This window comes from Rhipicephalus sanguineus, chromosome 2 (assembly GCF_013339695.2).
Source record: "Rhipicephalus sanguineus isolate Rsan-2018 chromosome 2, BIME_Rsan_1.4, whole genome shotgun sequence".
NCBI classification, from domain to species: domain Eukaryota; kingdom Metazoa; phylum Arthropoda; class Arachnida; order Ixodida; family Ixodidae; genus Rhipicephalus; species Rhipicephalus sanguineus.
In genome coordinates this window covers 14,978,488-14,999,729 of record NC_051177.1, presented here as the reverse complement: position 1 = coordinate 14,999,729, position 21,242 = coordinate 14,978,488, and the positions used below count along the sequence as shown (strand labels likewise).

Sequence of the window (21,242 nt, the reverse complement as noted above, 5' to 3'; positions counted from 1 at the left end):
CATTCTAGGTGTTTCTGCCGTCCGACCCGCCATTTACGTGGATAGCAGCCAAGATGTACTACAACAACTCGGACGCCAGCTACCATCAGTCATGCTCACACCTAGGTAAATGACATTTGCTATGTAATAAGGCATGATTAAGTAGCAATGTGCATTTAGGATATATCGACAACGTCCAATAATTTTGGTGAAACTATATTGCACGACCAGCTGTGTCGCTACACCAAGACGAACACTGTATGACCTAAACAACGCAGGATAAGTGCAGAGGCACCCGAATATGATGTGGACCTAACTTCATGGCGACAAAAGAATAGCTCGAAAAGCAGGACTGTAGGACTAGCCACTGACTTCCAACACAGGCACGTATAGTAGTAGCTCGGTTAGGTTTGGTATACTGGACGGACCTAAGAGCAGGATAAAAATAAGACGTGAATAAGGTGATTCATGTTTGATATTGAAATACAAGTGCAGAGGAGGACCACGATACAAGTATGTTCATCCGCCTTCTGTCATCCTCGTCGGGGCGTCTTGTACTTTCAGTCTAAGAAAACGTGCCAACGGATCCGCATTGCAACACTAGCTGACTTCACTTTAAGGGCATTTACTTCTCTAAGTTTCACTTCTTTGGATTTGGACACTGTTACAGAGATACGGAAGTACTTCCAAAACTTCTAATCCAATTTTCTATGAAAAAAATGTTTGTTTCTTTTCCCCAAAATTATGTTTGGTTTTTGTAATAACTAAGCGTTCCATTAAGTGCCATCCAATCTTTGGCCAATGCTCCAATGTGGGTACTTGCCACTGAAAAAAAACAACAAAAAATTGTACCATATCCACGAAGTGAATGATGTTAGAGGAGCTTGCTCGGAGATAATCGGGTAAACCGTGAATGCTCCGTACCATTCCTCTGCTTTCATATAAAGACGTGACACGTTGTTACAGTAGCGATTGTGGTCAGGCTGTTGTCGAACCACCAGCGGTCGCAGACCTTGCAGCTGTGGCCGAACGCGTGGTCGAGGAAATCGCGCGCGTCGGCGCCACCAACTTGAGGTAGCGACCGCTTGCGGCGCTTGGCCGCTGCATCCCGCGCCCGTATCTCTTCGGGGTTCTCCTGCCGCCGCTTCCGCGCTGCTTCGTCTTCGCGGGCTTGTATCTCGGGGTCCGCACGACGCTGACGTCTCTCTTCGGCCTTGCGAGCTCTCACCGCAGGGTCTCGGCGGCGAGCCCGCGCTGCCGCTGCCTTGCGAGCCCTCCGCTCCGCCGCCTTGTCTTCTTCGTTCATGTTATTAGTATCGAAGCGCACTGACTGACGATTGTCGAAAGAGAGAGGAAGCACACAGTTGTGGCCCTCTAGCGGTCTCCTGTCAAACTAGAGCACGCGCCGGAGTGGAGCGAGCGTCGCATGCTACAGTTGCCTATGCTATATGTGGTTTTGCCTGCTTTAATATCATCATCAAGGCGCTCGAAGAACAAGAGGAAGAAGACTTCTCTTTCGCGCGAGCGTGCGCTGAGATGGTTATGGACAAGCCCGGCTACTACGGCGATGGACAAACCCCGAGCATAAGGAGCAATTGGTCCTAAGAGAAACGTATGGCAGCTCCACTACTGGGAAACCTTAGGAAGTGCGTCGCACCCAGCGATACCTGTTCGTTGAGTCCCCGCTGCTCCGTTTACCAAAGCGTCAACGACGCCAATGTTTGTGGTAAGCATGTAGGGTGTCTCCGGCACGAGTAGAATCTTGTTAGGCACATCCACAAACTCGGTGTGCGACATGAGCGCTGCTTTTTGCTGCGCTTTATCGACTTCCTGCTTGTTACGGCAATTGAGATACGCGTAGTCTGCAGAGAGTTCCGTCGGGTTGTTTCCCCCTTCGGCGGCGCGATCTTGTACACGTTCCAAAATAGAACGGAGCCGGTCCATCCCATCGAGCCGCAAGCGATTGGTCAATGTGAATAGTGACGTTACGTCATGACACATTGACCAAACGCTTGCGGTGACGTCACGGCTCACATTCACTCACATTCAACGCGCACAAGATCGCGGCACGGATATAGCCACGTAGCGACGCAGCGCCGACGCAGAGGCGGCGCAAAGGGAAGGACACTCGCTTCGTCGGCAAGGCGGTGGCACCCTCTCTGGCGCCGTGCCGGAATCAGCCCCATGTTTGCGAAACGTTTTAGCGATTTTAAGGTAATTAATGCAATTACTTCTTGTATATTTCTGTTAATTATATTATATAGACCTTGTTCGTTCATTTCAACCCGGACTTGAACCTTAGTAGCTTTGTTATGACCTGTATTGAGCTTTACTCTGGGCGTGATGACGCCACATGAAATCGATGGACGACAAGCCGGGCCTCTAAACTGCTCCGCATTTAACATAACCGAGCCAAGCCAAGCAGTTCGCTTCATCCACTCTGATCCGAATCAACTCATTGTGTTTACTAGCAAGCTACGTAACTTGTGTGACAAGCACACCATTTCCGGAACGTCGGCTTGACATTGATACATTGTAGCATTGAGCTGTATTGACAACATGGGAAAACAAGAGCCGCATAATCTTAAGTAGGCACTATTTGTACGCCATGCCTGAAGAAAGCGGCCAAATATACTATGTACCATGCTATATGGAGTAATTGTTCCTCAACAGTCCATTTAAATACTCTTACTCCGCACTGGTTATTCGCTCGTGTCATCATGTTCAGTCTGTATCTACTGTAGGAGTTTTTATAATAAATATTTTTTACACTCTCTATCCCCGGTGAGATTATTCTAATACTTGAACAAGGATTGTGCGAGGGTGAAGGCATTACTTGCACGGTAAATATAAATACATACCTGAACAGTTACCTGAAGTTACTGAGTATTTCAACTATAGTTCGTGCATACTGTAACTTACGAAGTCACTAATGGAGAATAATGTCTACATTAGTGTCCATTTCTTATAGCGAAAGTGTCTCGTTCTGCTAGAGTCATGCACCATATCCTTCACCGCAGGATTCACGCATCTGCTGATGGAAGGCGTCACCGTCTGCACGCATCGCAACCTGAGTCCTTCGCACCCTCTGTTTAAGCTCATGGCGCCACACTTTCTCTTCTTGATTGCCATCAACTCGTAAGGCGCTTTTTGTATTTCAGTCCGCATTTCCACTTCGTCTACATGGAGACAAGCAATTGTTGAATCGATGACTCGATTCATTATAGCATTTATACCGTAACTTCCTTATATTTTCAGTAATCCACGCAGCAGAACACGTGGCGCTGCTTGGTTATGCGTAAAACGCTAAATAATCCAGCATTTGGGCAAGGTCTAGTAAATTGAGCAGAAAAACATGAAACTAATTATTGCCAATTCAGAGGTTTAAGCGGGCACACCTCTTACGCTAACGCGCCAATTTCACTCTTTCAACCGCTGCTCCGAACAGATTTGGCGTTCTTGTAAAAGCATCGCTCGGACCTTGAAGGGGCTCTCTACCGCTCAAGAAAAAAAAAAGAATCTTTTGTATTGTGGTGAAAATTAGATTGTTTTTCACACGGAGGCTATCAGCATGCTTTTATTCCATAAACAAGGAACTATATTTTTAATTTGGCTCTGAAATTAGAGAAAAAGTGACCCCTAGCGTCACCTAACAGTGACGTAGGTGAAACGATCTGTAAATGTAAAAAACACGCTGATAGACTTGTTTATCTCGAAAACAACAGTATATCTACAACATAAAATTGTATTTTATACACTTCTGGGAGCTTCTCCTTGCATCAGAAAGTAACTTTTGATTTTTTTTTATTGGGCACGTTGAAAGGCCGTCGGAGTTCGTCTGCTTTAACCGTGGAGGAAGGAAAAAAAACACGCATCTCCGCGAAGGGAATCATGACGAGTGGGCGAAGCTCTGGGTATCGTATGGGTGAGTAACTGTACGTTACCCGAGAGTTGCCCCCTATAACGTAAATTGAGTGACATAAAGTGACAAAGAGCCGACAACAAAGCTAGGTCCTAAAGTCCATAATGTCTACGTTGAAGTCGCCGACTAGTACAAAGGGTTTGTGCTTGTAGGTGTTTTATATTGTTCTGTCACAATTATGATTGATGTTCGTCTATCGTAAAACTTTTTCATTTACATACACACATATATGTTTTGACTGTGGCAACGGTTTTGTATATACCGTGACAGCGAACAGTGAGAGTCAACGACAAAGCTAGGTCCTAAGATCCATTATGTGTACGTTGAATTCACCGACTAGTATAAAGGGTTTGTGCTTGCAGGTGTTTTATATTGTTTCGTCACAGTTATTGTTGACATTACTCTATCATTAACATATGCAAGATAGCGTGGTAGAAGAGTAAAATAACAACCAAGTGTCACACAACGCGAGCGCGAGTACTGTAAGCAGGCGTCACACAACACGAATTGCGCATCGAGTGGGCTGTTGAATGCTTCCAGCCCATTACAAAGGGCTCTGCCATAATTCTTCATCGTCATCAACCGTCGCACCAACAAAGTGCACACAATGCCTTACAGATGGTACCTCGCTTCTCCGCAGAATGACGAGTAATGTCGTGGTGGGTGCTTCCCAACTTCACAAAAATTATGATTTTCACAAAAATTATGATGAGTGGGTACGTTCCTAATGTACTTGTATCAATAGCCACAAGAGAGTTCATAACGGTTTCTAGAAATGCCGCTTTTCGAGCTTTCGCTGTGACTGTGCTGCGCTTTCCGCGCAGGCCTGACGTTTTTTTTTTTCCTTCCTCCATGGCTTTAACTAATGAGGGACCTTGCCTCCGCCTTGCGCTTCTCGTGTGTCGTGAGTAAAAAGAAAAGAGAAAGAGGAAGCAGTCAGTTAAAACAAAAGCCAAGGGGGCGGGGGGGGCTGAGGTCGCGTCGAAAGGGTGGAAGGGGAGGCATGTATTTCGCTAAAGCATGGTTGTAAAAAGTAAGCGCCACCTGACAATGACAATTTCATCTTGATAAAAACGGTTAGAAATTCCTAGAAGAAAGGCTTATAAGCCTCACGGGTTTTTGTTGTGTGTGTTCGTTGTTGGTTTTCGTTGTGTGATCGGATGCATTGAAGACATCCCTTTGAAACATGTATGCGTATTGGCTGGGGAATATTAAAATCGTGAATGAGGTTATATTTTCGGTCTCCCAGGGACCGGAACTAAGACTGAAGTATGCAAAGTTTCAGATCATCGAACTTGTGTCCAGCCACATTGAAATGATGTGCCACTGCTTTCGGTAATTTTTTCGCCGTGTCGGCGTGATGCCCGTTTATTCTAATATTAACAGGCTGTCCTGTTTTGCCGATGTATTGTTTGTGACTGCGTGAACGTTCGAGTATCTAGACAACGTTTCAACTGATGCTGGTAAAACTAGATTTTATATGTCTGTGTTTTCGCGCCTCGTATTGCTTCACCTACTTGCCCAACCGAAACCTGGGCCAGTTGGCATGTATTATTATTTATAATAGATTGCAGTGATTGCTTCATAACGTCCTTTATCTGTTCACGATTTGTCCCGAGAAGCTATTCGACCAAGCTTGCTTGTTAAGGAAGAAGAGAGTTTAGTTGTGTGCACTTTTGCAGTCGCGGCATCAGTAAACTGGTCAGTCCTGGAGGCTGGGTAGACAAGACGTTGGCCGTCGGAGTCAAGGGGATGTTCGAGATCATTCGCCGAGGGTGAGCACAACTGTTTCTTTTAATCATACGCTGCATCTCCGCGTATGCCTGCAGAGTAGACGATGCGACGCAGGTGGAAATATTTATACGGCTCTTCGCCCGGCTCAGGAGCGTGCGAGCAACGGCTAGGAAAAAGTACAGCTGAAACTAAGCCCTACTGTCGCATTCGTGTAATCGCGACTCGCGGTTAGTGCCAAGGCTTTTCTTGCGCCAATATACCAGAGGAGCATGTATCCGCGAAAGTGAACAGCGCTGAGCAGACGGGGCGAATGCATACCTATTGAAGGACTTAGTCCCACTGCTGCTAATATTTAAGGTTAATGAATTAAACCGAATAAGTATGCTAATGCTGGCCACGTATTAGGTTAGATGCTTGCGTAGCCTGTGTATTCCTTGCAAAAAAGATTAGGTAAGAGACTTATACAATGATAAAATTTTGCAAATAAATATTTCAAAAGTTTATTTTGTTTGCCTTGGGCTATCTCTCATGTAGTGTATCAACATATTTGATACGGCTTTTGAAGAGCTCAGTGATGTGATATCTGCGCTAATTGCGCCAAACCGCGTCAAGAGGTGAAAACTGCCATAAGTTGCTACATTTTAGCAAAAATCTCATGATGTGTGCCGAGCATGCCCCAAGACGCCATTTTTGCGGTCTTTCGGAGAAAAAGAAGACGGCGGGCAGTTAAAGGTATCGGAAGGAAACAGAAGGCAGGGGGGAGGGGGGCAGCCACTCGCAATCCACATTTAAGTGACCACTGTGATTTTGAGTAGCCATGGGAGCAGAGAGGCGAGTGCTGTGCATTGTCCCATACACGCTATAATATCATTGCATTGAGCCAATGGAGATAAGTAAACCACGGTTGTTATCTTTTGATGATTTCAGCTTAGCATAATGTCAATACATAACTACCGTTCGCGCTGTAATGTTATCTTTTGCGACCACACTTCCCAGCTACAAAGACATGCGCACAGCGCCTCATAAATAGCTTCTGAGAAATTGAAGCGCCAGACCTGCAGTACGCTGCACCGACTTCATTTCACGGAGAAAGAGTGCGCGTGCAAAAGTTTCTCCGCACACATAGCTCGTTGCTCGCGACATCGTGTAAGCTTGCAGAGCGAAGGACTCTGGCTTTACGTGCCAAGCATGATGGCGACGCCCGGTAGGGGCCAGGTGGAAGCCGAAGTTGCCATGCATTTAGGCTGACACCCAATATAAGTAATAGTTTCAATCAAAACTTGAAATTTGCATATGGAAGTCTCATTCCAGCAGTCTACTAATGTAAATGTTAAGCCGGTGCTTAACCTTCTACATACTTGGACGCACCTACGCTGACGCCTGGAGGCGCATTTCCATGCACACGATTAACGCGCACGATCATGTGCAGACGTTTGTAGCGGCTAAAGTAGTTAATGTACACCTAGACACAGGATGTGGTGAATGCTGCGCGAAGATAGTATCAACAAGCATATAATAAGCACTGGTAGTACTCGATATGCACTTATTCAAAACGTCGTCATTTGAGGAGAGGTGTACGCTCGCCTGTAATAGGGCAACCTATGCCTCTGCTCATGCATACACTACCACACAGCGCTTCAGGAACGCGAGAGACGGAGTTCCTAGCTTGAGTCGTGAACGCGCGAAGGCGTTCCACTTGCTGCTGGCGTCTCTCTCGAGGAGATGTGAGAGATATAAGGTGCGTTTAGAAAACCTCGCGTATGTGGGTCATTAGGGCAGTCAGTAAAGAAAAAAGAAGTGTCGGTAGCGCAGTTGGTCGAGAGTCCGGCACCTATCGCCGCGGACCGAGAGGTCGTGGGTTCGACTCCCAGGTCATCCGCATCAACGAAATTTTTTCTTCGATTTCTTTCGTTGTCCTCTATTCGTGTATATTTTACCAACGTCATTTCCGTGACGGAAATGACGTCAGTGAAGTCTTGGTGGACAGCGACATAAAACGCCTTCATCTTAATACAGCTGAGTATATGTAGGCTAGAGCGAATGGAATGCGATTGGTTCAATTCACTTCCGACGCGCCTCTCATATTTAAAGTCGTGGCTGAAGTTACGCTGGACGACCTGTAAATGAAAGCACGAATCAGGCTACGTCTTGTTAAGGCTGCCGAAATGTAACAATTGAAGTAAGCGTTACGGTGATTCAAGTCTCCATGAAATAAACGTGAAGTGATTTGCTGCTCTGAAAACTATATAATCTTAATTTTTTCTCGAACAGTCTCGACGTCTGGAGGCTCGACCTACATGGAAACCCGGAGAAGGACATAGAATCAAGAGGGGTGAGTTTGACGTTCGTAAACCTCCGACAGAGTTATTATTATTATTATTATTATTATTATTATTATTATTATTATTATTATTATTATTATTATTATTATTATTATTATTATTATTATTATTATTATTATCATTATTTGATATGTATACTTAAACTCACAAGTACCCAGAGGAGATAGACAGCAAGCTGACAACTTAGAGGGGTAGAATGCCTGCCTACTTTCTCGCGTAAAGATAACTAGATATAAGAAATGAAGATAGAAAGCCTGCTGAGTGTAGAAAGCAGTCTAGGAGTGCTATGCAGGATGGCCCGAGCTTCTCGGGAACACGAGTTTGCTCCGAGCTCGCACTACGTCGGTCATGACAGGAAGACAGTGCGGAGCGCGCGAAAGCAGCGTTGAGGAAAACGGCTACAAGAACGCGCATGATGTCACATGTGCGGAATTTGCGGCGGTTTTGAAAGTAGCACCGCGTGCGAAGTGCGAACGCGTCAGCGCCGCCACTCAGTCGACATTTCAACTGTGCAGGGACGTCAGCGTGATTGTCGCGCTATCTCTTTGCCAATTGAACAACGCGCCTCCCACAGGCGTGTTCGTCGTGTTCGTGGGCATTTATCCTCTTTCGGGCAAGTTCTTTCGCTCCACCTGCAGCATCAAAATTTCCACTCTCGAAGGCAACAAGGGCGCACACGCTGCATCACTCTTGTACAGCTCGTTTCGCTTCCATCGAATATTAAAGATAAGTAAATGGACATGTTACTGCATTCGCACGTCTGAAGATTTTTCTCCAGTAACGAATCGGTAGAAACAATGTCTCCACAAACAAGTAAATAGTAACATTTCTCGCCGCAAATGTCACCAGGGGCGCTTGCTTCATGGCGGCAACGCGGCTGTGACTGCTACGTCGTGAGCGCGGTGACATTGAATACGAGACATCGTAGCCGAGTGATGAAAGAACCTTTAGTTTTTCGTGCGTGCGTATAGTCTGTGCGAATAGCTGAATCGTGCTGCTCGCTGGCGTTGTGGCGTGATCATCAGAGCAGACGCGATGGGAGAACCTGATCCTTGCCTTGGGCGTCTGTCAATCAAACTTATTGACACGCGAACTCGGTTTGAAACTCGTCGATTTTGAGATGGCCCCAGTTCAACTCGGGAACGTCATAGTGCTAGTGTGACTGTCAAGCGTTTCGTGCGGTAGACGCTGTGTAACAGATTCTCTGCACATAAAAAAAAAATTGGTCAGCTTGCATTAGTTGCAAGGCTGGAGCCATCAGCAGAGTTTGTGATCACCTAACTTCTTGCACCTTTTTACGAGGCTCAGCGTCTACTAAGTCTGCTCGTCGGCTCGGTCTGGGTTGGTGTAAAGACCGCGTCATCTCGGTCTCAATTTTGATGGTAATAATTCAAGTGGTCTTAATCACTGCGGTCTTAATTAACATGATATTTGATTGTTACGTCTTAACTTGTACGAACTGACCTTAATGAACTCAGGCTTAATTAGTATAGCCTTAAAAAGCATAGAGCTAATGCAGTTGACACATTGACAATGTAGCTAATTAGCATAATCTCCTTCAGCATGATCCTAATAAACAGTATCTTAATTAGCTTGATTTTAAGTAGCTTGCTCGTAATCAGCGTCGTATTGCTTAGCATGGTCTAATTATCTCGCTATTAGCATGACACTGCTTAATTAGCATGGTCCCAGCAAGACGTGGCTTAATAAGCTCTGTCTTAGTATGACTTGGCTTAATTATCTTGGTCATAGCGTGTCCTGATTTAATCAGCTAGGTCTACCGTCTATCTAATCAGCTAATGAGCCGGGCGCACGTGCTTGGGGAGCTAGCAGACGACGAAGAAGAGGACGAAGAGGGCGCCCCACCGCTGAGCAATGCGCTAGAAGGTAGAGGTCGATCAGGATGATTATACACGTGGCCTCGACGATTAGCTCCGACCGCGCGCTCTTGAAACGCGCTCGGCAGGAGCTAATCTCGGAGGCCACGGCACTAATTATTCTAAACAATATTTAGTGCATGCATTAAACGCATGAAAATGAATATAAACAGCCTGTACCTCTAAAAAATATCATTAGTAAAAATTTCTGACATTTTTCTTGCATGGGCGCACTTCTGCACTCAGTGGAACGACAAACATGTGCAAGAAGATGCCGCTGCTTGAAGACATCGCCCAACTTTGTCGACCGCCCTTGACGTGACGCCGCGTTTTATCGTAACCAATAGAACGCAGCGCGCGCTGAGGGCTCGATTGGACCTTTTCGAAGTATTATTTCGTTCAAAAGAGGGTGGCGCCAGAGCTCGGAAAGATTTCGAGTTTCGCCAAACGCGGGCCATCCTGCATAGCAGCCTAGATGTCCCTGTCTTTTGTGCTAGTCGATACTTGTACTGTGCGTCATTTTCTACGATAGCGATATAACAGGCGATATTAAAGGAGTCCTGACACAAAAATTTTCGCCCCGCGTTTTTTTGGTGCAGTGTGTTGCTGGGGGCCCGGTATTCATAACACGGCACATCGTTTGCTGCAGCGCGCGACAGATAATTAATTACAAGCTCCTCATTACCAACACAGCCTCAGTTTCGGTTTGACAGAGCTCCAAAAACGACAAGCCGCCGGGTGCAACTATCACCACCTAGCGAGTGAAACGCTCGGTCACGTGAGCACACAGAACAGTGACGCACATCCGCGCGGTCTGTCGTCGTCGGGCTCATCGTCGTCTGATGGCGTCGATTTTCTTGCGGCGGGGATGGAAGGAACTTTCGACGTGGCGAATCACTTCAGGTTTGACCCGCTGGCGAGGAGCGATTCGTCGGGAAGCGCGTCAAAACAGAAATGGCGGCTATGACGTCATTATAACCTGTACCGGCTGCAACGGTTACATAGGGGAAGTAGGGGGGTCACCTCGGGTCACCTCCGAGGGTGTCAATGCACTAGGTACGGCCTATAATGCTGGATCGCGCTCGCGAACTTCAAGATTCATATAAAATACCTTCCAAGCTTTATTCGCTGTCGATATTTTGCAGATGGTACACGCACGTACACGGGAATCGATCCAGCAGGCTATCTCGGCCGCGAAAGTTTGTGTCAGTACCCCTTTAAAGCGATAGTTTTATATGACTCCCTAGACCATTTGCGACAAAATTACAAGAAAATAATTACTGCCCCACGAGCAGCCCAACAGTTTGACAACCTATATGATTACAGCTCTCAGCTACATTGCTGACGCATACGATGTATAGAAGATATGTCCTGCCAGCTGCTGCAATGCCTGCTCAACATCGGTATGCAAGACACGTATTCTTCGCGTCCCAGGCTTTTCCGGAGGCGTTCCTAAGCTGCATTTTCTTTTCTTTCACGCGTAACAAAAATGGCTGTGTGCAAGTACACCCTTTAATCATGACCTACTGCGCTCAACATATTTGAAATCATAATAAGCAGCGCAAATAATTAGACACGTTTACAAAAGGGTGTCAAGCACGGCACGCTATTTATTCATAGGCGAAAGGTGCTAAATATGCGTCTGCTGCAAACGGGTGTGGAAATGCATACAGCTGAAGCCTATTGCACGGAGCAAACTTGTATGTTGGCAGAGTAACGTTAGCATGTCACGTGTTCTGCCCGCAGGTACTCAGTCCGGAGGTTCTGCCTTGGTATCCGTACCGGGATGATGCAATTAGGATTAACGCGGCGATCAGAAGATACGTCTCCAAGGTCGTCAACTATTACTACGGTAGGCGGCCGTGTTTGTATGTTGTTCATTCTAAGCGCACTACTATCTACATCACACAGACACGCCGGAGAAACTCGACAACGACTACGAACTGCAGCAGTGGAGAGACGAACTCGTCAAAGAACGCCATCTGACAGGCGTTGGACTGAAGGCAAGTCTGTTCTATTACCATTCATTGCCAGAAAACATATTCGACAAAGAAAAACGAACAAAAATCTATGTTGTCTGCGTCATACTATGCCAGTGACGCACAGAGCAAGCAAAACGGAACGGGGAACACATTGCAACGGCTCATTAATTTTTGTGTGCGGAATCCGCGACTGAACGAGCCAAATGTTTTGAAGATGCTCTCTCCACGCAAAACGGAAAATGGTCACTCCTTACGAGGAATGCACATAGTCCTGAAGACGTGTAGACTGCCGCACTGAAGATAACTCTTTTATTGAGCGTTTCACAGAGACAAGCATATTTCCCGTTTGTGTAAATATACAGGTGAACTTGGCAGGGGCCACGAGACGCAGGCTGTTGAACTGCAACGCTTGGAGACTATTTATCGTTCTGCGAAATGACGGTGGCTATTCAGGCTTTATCTTGGGCACATATCGTGATTTGTGCCTATTTTTTGCTATATTTGTCAGCGTTGCACGCCCTATTGTTCAGACCTGCCGGGCTATGGCAGAGTGTTGTTGGTTTATTGAGAGGTCCGGTGTTATCCGCTGTCACAACGATGCAACATGGAGTACATGAGAACTTTACTGGAACTTATATTAAGTGATAAGTTGTTAATACATAATGAAAATGGCCCAAGGACGAATCCTTGAAGGACTCCAGCGCGCATATTCTTCGGTGATGACGTTATATTACTCATGCTGACAACTCGCACTCTTTCAGCTAGTGAGAAGAGCTACACCGTAACGCTTTAGTTTTTGTGGGACTGTGATCGACTGTGTCGAGGGCTCTTTTTGAGGTCCAAGAAAATGACTCCGTCAAATTGCTACGCCCGATGGCGCGCGGAGGGCATGCGCGCTCATCGGCCAACATGACAGAAAAACAATGGGTGGTCTTCATGCTTGCTTGCTATTTGATCAGCATGTAATACTAGTAAGTGCGACAAATAAATGTTGAAGGTATAGCTTATACATTTATTCCAGCGTTTTACGAACTCATGAAATGTGATATCTGTAACCGTAAAGATTTCGCACTGCACGTCCAAAAGGATATACAATTGAAACTCGATTTAACGAGCTTATGACAGTGATCGAATTATTTCGTTAAATTGGGAAGTTTGTAAAATCGAGAATGAGATTGCTGGAGCCATCGAAATCTGAAGTTGTAAGTTATCGACACCCGAAAGCTACCGCGGTATTTTCTTTACGGTGCGGGCAGCCCGGACGTGAAACCTCCCATGTCCGGGTGAATAACAGCCGAGGTAGACTAGCTGTCACGTGAAGCTATGACAAGCTGCCTGTATGCAAAGACTATGCACTGATTGTGTGAGGAGGCAGAGCAAGAAAGTCGCAAGGAGACGATCAGTGCCATCTGTCGCATAAACTATTAAATAACGAAAGCAACCACTGTGTTCCCGTGGGAAATTTACAGGGACAGCGAACTACCACCGCGCCTAGCGCCATTTGGTTTTTTAAAACGCGGCCGGCTGTTAAGTCCGTTTCGATCAAGGGCTCGGCGTGTAGCCTTATCAAAATACTAGGGTCATGTCTAGGGTGGTTGGATGGTTTAACGCGATAGAGTTACAGCGCATGCCCGAAGAAAAACCCGTCGTTGTCAAATTTCGGAATAAATCACAACCAAATGAATCCAACAGACAATTTAGATTCATTTGGCTGTGCCTAACAAAGAAACGAGGCCCTCGGCAAAAAAAAAAAAAAAACCTGCGTTTTTTACTCATTTGTTTCCGGAAAAGCTTTGTTATATCGAGTTTAGTGCCATGGTACCTTCGTTAGTTCGAGATGATGATAACACTGAACCCTATGGGTACCTGCCGGGGAATGCACAGTTCTTTGTTAGATAGGGACATTCGTAAAACCGGGTTTCATTAGATCGAGTTTTAGTGTACCCGCGTGGACAGGCACGTAGCCAGAATTTTTTTTTCGGGGGGCGGGGGGGCCCGAGGCTTAATTGTTCGAAAGAAAGCCTTTCCATGGCAAAAACCAAAAAGAAGTTGCCCAGGAATATAGATGGCTGGATGAATTTCGGGGGGGAGGAGGTCCCCCCCTTGCCTACGTGCCTGCCCGTGAAATATTCGCATCTTTCGAAACACGATTTTTCGGGCGCAGGGCGTGCCAGGTGATGAGCACGGACGTTTTACTGACGTGGAGCAAGTGATCGACACCGTGACGGCCATTATTCAACAGTGCAGCGTGGGACACGCGGCGGCCAACTTCCAACAGTACGAGGAGTACGCCTTTCCGCCCAACTACCCAGCGTTTCTCTACAATGGACCGCCCACAGACAAGGTGAACGGGGCCGCAGCATCTTAGGAAGTGTGCTCGCCAAGCTAATTTGTATCGCCTGCATAGATAGATAATAGATCATTTGTATCGCCCCTGCAATAGGTCATGGTGCTGTTTTGATTCCACCGTGGTGGCCGCATACTGATGAGGGCGCTGAGCAAGCTCAGATGATCCACGTTATTCAAAAGCCCTTCACTACGGTGCGTCTCATAATGAGATCGTTGTTCTGGCACGTAAAGCCTCCGAATTAAGCATGCGGCAATGTCACATTTTCAAGTTCGAATCGAGTTCTAATAATGAAATTCGAGTTCGAATCGATTCTAATATTTTTCGAATATTTGAGAGTACTAGTATCACACCTATCGCGGTTTTCAAAAAATACTTTTTTTTCCCAACCATAGATGACAAAGCAAGTTTTTTGTACATCGAACAATGTACAAGAAAGTTATGCATTGAGCAACACTACACTGCTTGGTAGTACCACATCTGCAGTTATTTAATGTTGACATGAAAGAAGCACAGCTGCACGGTGTGGTCGGAGAGCAGCGACACCGTTGTGCGCGTGATGATTCCCCCAGAAAACGAAAACGTCTAGCTCCTCAGACATTTGATGTGTTTTAGATGACCAAGCATGCCGTCTGAACTGGGACGTGCAATGGAATCTGATCATCATGACGACGGACAAACGCGCTTCTCGTTTATGTTGAAATGGTGGCAGCGCAGCACTCAGCGGGACTGTTGCTGAAGGAATAATAATAATAATAATAATAATCAATCAATCAATCAATCAATCAATGATTTATTTAGCGTGCCCAGGAACAACCGTAAGGTCTTTGTGCTGGCACACGCAAAAAAAAACAATAAAAATAAACAATACAATACAGACAGTTTTCAGAAATAATAATAATAATAATAATAATAATAATAATAATAATAATAATAATAATAATAATAATAATAATAATAATAATAATAATAATAATGTTAAAACAGAACCAAGCTTTTCCGATAATTTCCGCGATATTATTCGCCACCTAGTCTTATGAGATATTTTTAAATGTCACTTCTTCGCTCTAAGAACACGTTTTGAACATGATTTGAAGTTTTGGTGGGCTCGAATATTTCGAATAGTAAAGGTCTCTTCCGAATCGAAACAAATACCGCACCATTCGAATCGAATATTCCAAGTTTCGAATATTCGCACACATCTACTAGAATATATTTAACTTTAAGGGTAAGGTTTGCCTTACTATTCGAAAAAAATGGTAACATTGCAGATTAGTATATTTAAATTGAATGCTCCGAAGCTGTGTTATGTGGGCAATGTATTTGCTTTGTAATACGTTTCCAAGTGTACATATTGTCTCATTTTCTGTTCATAAGCTACTGTGAAGGGGCACTGAATTAGGCAGATGAGCAGAGAGCAAGAAAAAAAGATATGGACACCATCATTGTGAACGCTCTGTGTGACTTCCATCATCCGCACATATCATCACGTGAACTTCTTATTGATCCACTTACGTCGTCATCAGCGTGCGCACCGCATTTTGCTTATCTCAAGACTCGACTTTGGCGACAGTCCTTAGAAAGGTGTTCCCCAAATCCCTTGTCGCCGCATAGCAGCATGATGTTTCTCTTCATATTGCACAATGTAAAAAAAAAAAACACTGACGATTACGATACTGCCTAATGCGAATTCTGAGCGCTGCTGTTTAGGTGTTTTGATTTTGCGATAAGTTGAGGCGCGACTGCCTCGCTAACTGCGCCCACGCGCGCACGCGCTGCCTTCCGTGGGAGACCACGCAAGGCAGCGCGTGGGCGCGTTCCACAACAGCCGCCGTAGACAGGCCTCCGTTCATGCAGCGCCTATTTCCATATGTGGCATCGGTGGACGCCCTCGCCGCATACTTTAGTGATGTCATCGGCGACCACACGACGACGGCGCGCACTACTGTGCCGCCGCGGGTGGCCGCCGCAGAACCTGTCGCTCCTTCCTCCTCGCGCTCTCCTCGCTATCATCGTCTTTAATCCTCCGCTGCGCTTCGCGTTCGCTCTCTTTCGTCCTCGTTCGCTCTGCCGGTTACGACGATGCCGACGCCGCTCAACGCAGGAACGGGCGCCTAAGAGCTGCGCTCTAAAACTTGTTTATTATGGGCGAATTTGTGCCCGAAAAACTGGAGGCAAAATCTAAGACTCCGCCAAAGCGTTCCACACACAGTGTCGTTCGACCAACGCACGTCTTCTTGTCCCAAGCCTCGCAGGTAAACCCACTTTCTCGTGCCCGTGCACGAGAGGCATGCGTTGCGCTGTCACAAGAAGCGCGAGCAAGCACGAGGCATTGCAGACGCTAACACAGCGGCTCGCTGCGCTCCATGTTAACTCTCTTTCGTCCTCATTCGCTCTATCGGTTGCGCCGACGACGAGTGCGACGCCGCTCAACGCAGGAACGGGCGCCAAGAGCTGTGCTCTAAAAGTATTCTTCGAAGAATACATGCTATACGACATAGCAACAATGCATGCTTTATTTAAACCACACTATAGCGAAACATCACTTCAGTTAGTCTTGTCAGATCGTGTCGTCAATGACTTGATATTCTATCGTTCGCCAAACCTTCTTACATGCGCTGTTACCACAAGCTTAATATTCCGACATATCTTCATGCGCATGCTGATAGGTCCGTATAAAGCTACGTTCCTCGTAAAATAGAGTGCTGAAATTCGTGACCTTGCTTTGGAAAAGTTCATTTCAGAGCGTATGTTGCGCACATAGTACAACATTTGGGATTTTTTGTCTGCTGAGCGAGAATTATTGACAGCGCTTTTGCTCTGACACCCACTGCGGCAGTAGTCCTGCAGGGCGGCCGCAGAATGCAGCAGACACGCATGAACAGGGCATGATGACCTGTTCGCGAGAGAGCTGTTCCACAACGCTGTTCGTACTGCCTCTTTATTTCCAGTAATTAGATTTTACTTCTTTTCGATCCTAGCGCATCCGCCAAATAAAATAATAATTATTTCTATCAGTAATTGCAGAATAGATCCCTACGAAAGGCATCAGCGAAAAGCACGAGCTGACTCGCGAGCAGGACGTCATCGTGTTTTTCAAGTTTCACCGAAAACACGAAGGTGCGTCTGCTACATTACAGTATTATTAATAATTAAAATATGCTGAAATTTTCCGAGATTGAGCTGGACCTATGAGGGGCGTTTAAAGGCTTTCGTGAGTCTTTTTGTGGCTTTTATACACCAACACCACTGTGGTGTATTCTGAAACGAACTTAAGTAGGGAAATGACGCAATCAACCTCTTGTCTTGATTCTCGATGCCAATGTGCAGCGAACGTGGACGCAAGAAGACATCGTTTCCATTCTACCGTCTCGGCACGTCACGCTGGACAGCATGATCATTACGAAGCTACTGAGCAGCAAGGGCACCAACTCGCTGGGTGACTTCGAGATTCAGTACATGTACGAGCCCTTCGCCGTCAAGGCAGCCGACGAGTAAGGGTCTTCATGTTTGATGAATGATAATTTGTATTTTATATTGTATAGCAAGCTGCTCCTCCATACCGAGACGTTCCATATGTCAGTCCAATAATTCGGCGTGTTTCCTTACGGAATCCATATAGATTCCATACGTTTCCCATATAGTAGCCACATATTTCAGTAAGAACTTTGCGGAAACATATGCAATTATTGGAATGGTGTACAGAGCGTTTCAGTAGTGAATTACTATTCACGTTAACATGGGTAATAATTACAGAAATCTGTTGGGTGCAGAATATTCTGCGCTAATATTTAAAATATACAGCGTGCACATCATAGGAATCATTTCATCCTTTCGATACTCCTCTCCTAATTTAGGATACAGAGCTCGTGTATTGAACTTGGCTTAGCGTAGCGATGTTTGCCATCACAGGATGAATATTCTTGAGCACGGAGTGTCACATGGGAGAAGAGGGCAAGTGGGACTTGATTGCCCTCTCCGCGTTTGTGTTTGGAGGAAAGCGTGCGAAGCATGCGCATACCTTGGAAGAAGATCTGTGCAAGAATATTAATCTCTTCAATCCTCCATGTTCTCCCGAACTTGTTCCTTGTTTGTCATTCCAGCATGTTTCACACATGTTATTCTGATGCGTATTATTTCTCAAATTTCGACAGCGCATTGATATCAGTCTTAAACTGTAAGTTAGTAAATATTCGGTTGGAAGAGTACTTTTAAAGTACTCACATTTGCACTTCTAACATATTATAAGATGACTGGCGCTGCTTCTGCGTTTGCTTTGGTATAGCCGTGGTTTTCTTTTCTTTTTGAACATGCCAGGTTTCGGGAGGAGCTGAGTTTAATCAGCGAAGACATCAAGAAGCGAAACTGCTGCAAGGACTTTCCCTACCCATATCTCGACCCCGAGATAGTTCCGAATTCCATCAGCATATGAGGGGCTCAAGTGATCCATTCACTAGCCCTTCAGGCAGTACAAGATTTAATTAATATTCATCATCAAGCTCGCCAACCACACTCACTGCTCAAATGTTTATTTATATTCAATCACTGATGTATATAAATACGCTGCAATTTTGCCATAAGGAATAAAAAATGCTGTTCAGTAAACCTCTTATCAACTATCAGCCTTTCACTTGGAATCTCCACAACCTCTGAAGGTGAGTAATGTTATTAGATAGTTTGTGCACATTTGTGGTCTAGTCTAGCTCGTCATAAAAAATTCGGCAGATCCCACGTCTTTTGGGAATCGGTTTCATGCGAAGCAAGAAGCGAGTGTTGTCTATGCTGTATTTTATTGCTTTGATCCAAGCGTTACGAGGTGAATCGACGTTTCTTCGTAAGCGTAGTAGTTGTGTGCACCTCGTGGCCTTACCATGCACGTCGACTACACTGGCGTTTAAACGGTAACTAATGGTCTGACGTAATCTCAGCACTTACTTTACAGCACAGGCGTGAGTATTATCGTAACAAAGCGCGCTTTACGATGCTATGATATGAATATGATACGTAACTTTCGTTACCGTACTCCTCCGGGGTCGAGCAACGCTTACATATAGCTTGCTGAATCTTAAGAATGCAAATGTAATGTTTACGAAACATCTTTAAAAGTGGAGCCAACACTGGAATCACAATTGACGTTTACCCGGCATGATGCCCGTATCAAAGGAGTACATATGTAATGTTTATTGCTTTGTTACAAAATTAGATAGCCAGCACTGCAACCGCATTTGACACTGCACCGATATTACCCCTGCATAGGGTCTTTTTCCAAAGCAGTTTGAAGACGGCGTGGCTCTGTGGTAGAATACCTGACTGCCACGCAGAATGCTTGGGTTCGATTCCTGTTGGGATCATGAATTTTATTAGATGAGAAAGCATCTTAAGGCCGAACCATATACAGCGTTTTTGCCAGCGTTTTCTGACGTTGCGTCCCTCGGCGTCGTCGCATCAACGCCGTCAGAGAGGGCGGCAAACCATATGAAGAGCGTTAACTCAGCGTCGCACAGTCGCACAGTCTGACCAGAGGGAATGAACCTGACACCTCGTAAAGCAGTGAACAGTTTCTGTCAATGGACCAAGAAGATATACTCCTGATTATAGCTGTTATGTCTCATTTGCAGTTCTGTGGTGCAAAAAAAAAAAAAAAAACGAGTCACAGTGCCACCGAAAAGTCTTTTTTTTTTTAATTTGACTTGTAGCGCCAGCTATTGGCACTAAGAAGAACCATGAATATGTAATATATGGCCTCTGAGCTTGAAGCTGCCGTACATCTTTGGGGCCACGTATTCGGCCAATACACTCATTCCTGCTAAGCCTACCGATGAACTTGAGTACGGCTCTCGGAAAGAGTTCAGAGATATCACGAGCACTTTGCTGTCGAAGCTTCTAGGGAACAAGCTAAGTCAAATACAAGCATCAGTTGAGAACTTAAGGGCCACACAGTGCACAGCGACGACTTATTAGATCCGAGGCGGGCGGCAGCCATTTTGGCAGCATCGACGACGCCGTTACGTAGCGGAAGTCGCTGCCGGCCGCACGCTGATTGGTCCTGCGTCCATCGAACTGCTTCCGGCGTCGACGCTGCCGCCCGTGATGTCTGGACCGTCCAGAGCTGGACGTTTCGGCCACCGTCACCGGTAGCGTCGACATCGAGGGACGCCGGCGTACGAAACGCCGGGAAAACGCCGGCAAAAACGCTCTATATGGTTCGCCCTTTATGCTCGGGGCAGCGTCCGTTCTGCGGCGTCCGCACCCATACTGCGCATGCGCCAACTCTCCGCCATCTCCTTGCGTGAGCGCGAGGAGGTGGGAGGAGGTGGCGCGAGCGCTGCCTCCGCTTTGTTTCTTCTCTCCCTTTTCTCTCTCTAGGGTAGCCAGTGCTGCCCAGGTGGCGCGCCTAAAATGTACAAGCTGCGCCGCCCTGGCGAGCTAGTTGAGAAACAACCAGTAATACAAAGCCGCCACGAGGCGTAGGACGACGCGTTTCAACGTGCCCTCACATACCTCGTGGCACGTTCAAACCAGTTCAAACGCATGCTGAACGTCATTCGACACTACCGCGGCTTTTGCTCGATGTGCGTCGTTTTGTAGGTACTTTAGAACGCGCAAGACTAGCGAAGATCGGGACACTTCGCTGCACTGTGGCGCAGCGGGCGAGCAGCGATGCCACCGATTATTCTCCGCTGATGTGTGCGGACGGGTACCTTCGCGAGAGTGTGCTGTCGAAAGGGCGGAAGCTGTCATTGGCAATTAGAAGTATGTCTATGACGTGGAAGAAGCTGTTTTTCGAAGAGACAGCGCTTGTGACCTTTCGGCGAAGTGCCAAGCACCGCACGACGTAAACTTACAGGTAAGTGTGTTCGAATAGCGCTAGGAAGCTTGACGGTGTATGCAGTGTCCTCGTTGTGCGCCCGCTTTGAAATAAAATTAGTGCCTCAGGCAGCACTGAGAACATTCGGCTCAGTGAGTGACAGCTGTTTTGAGCGAGCATATCACAATTACGTAATCTGTAGTTACAGCTCTCGTACTATATTACAGAAGCTGTTTCGCTCCACGCTTTGC

At 46.2% G+C, this 21,242-nt stretch overlaps 1 protein-coding gene across 2 annotated transcripts in view; it reads left to right on the top strand.

Moving 5' to 3' along the window:
• The window catches only part of LOC119382445 (polyunsaturated fatty acid 5-lipoxygenase), a 68,557-nt gene extending 49,762 nt beyond the window's left edge, over window positions 1–18,795 (top strand). For both annotated transcript variants that reach the window (XM_037650149.2, XM_037650146.2), the window contains exons 9-17: window positions 9–105; window positions 3,000–3,117; window positions 5,584–5,676; window positions 7,907–7,967; window positions 11,601–11,706; window positions 11,766–11,857; window positions 14,001–14,180; window positions 17,514–17,677; window positions 18,501–18,795. In XM_037650149.2, the coding sequence (XP_037506077.1) occupies window positions 9–105; window positions 3,000–3,117; window positions 5,584–5,676; window positions 7,907–7,967; window positions 11,601–11,706; window positions 11,766–11,857; window positions 14,001–14,180; window positions 17,514–17,677; window positions 18,501–18,615 (1,026 nt within the window). In that variant the 3' untranslated portion in view covers window positions 18,616–18,795. The remainder of the gene's footprint in view (window positions 1–8; window positions 106–2,999; window positions 3,118–5,583; window positions 5,677–7,906; window positions 7,968–11,600; window positions 11,707–11,765; window positions 11,858–14,000; window positions 14,181–17,513; window positions 17,678–18,500) is intronic.
• The last annotated feature ends 2,447 nt before the right edge of the window (window positions 18,796–21,242 follow it).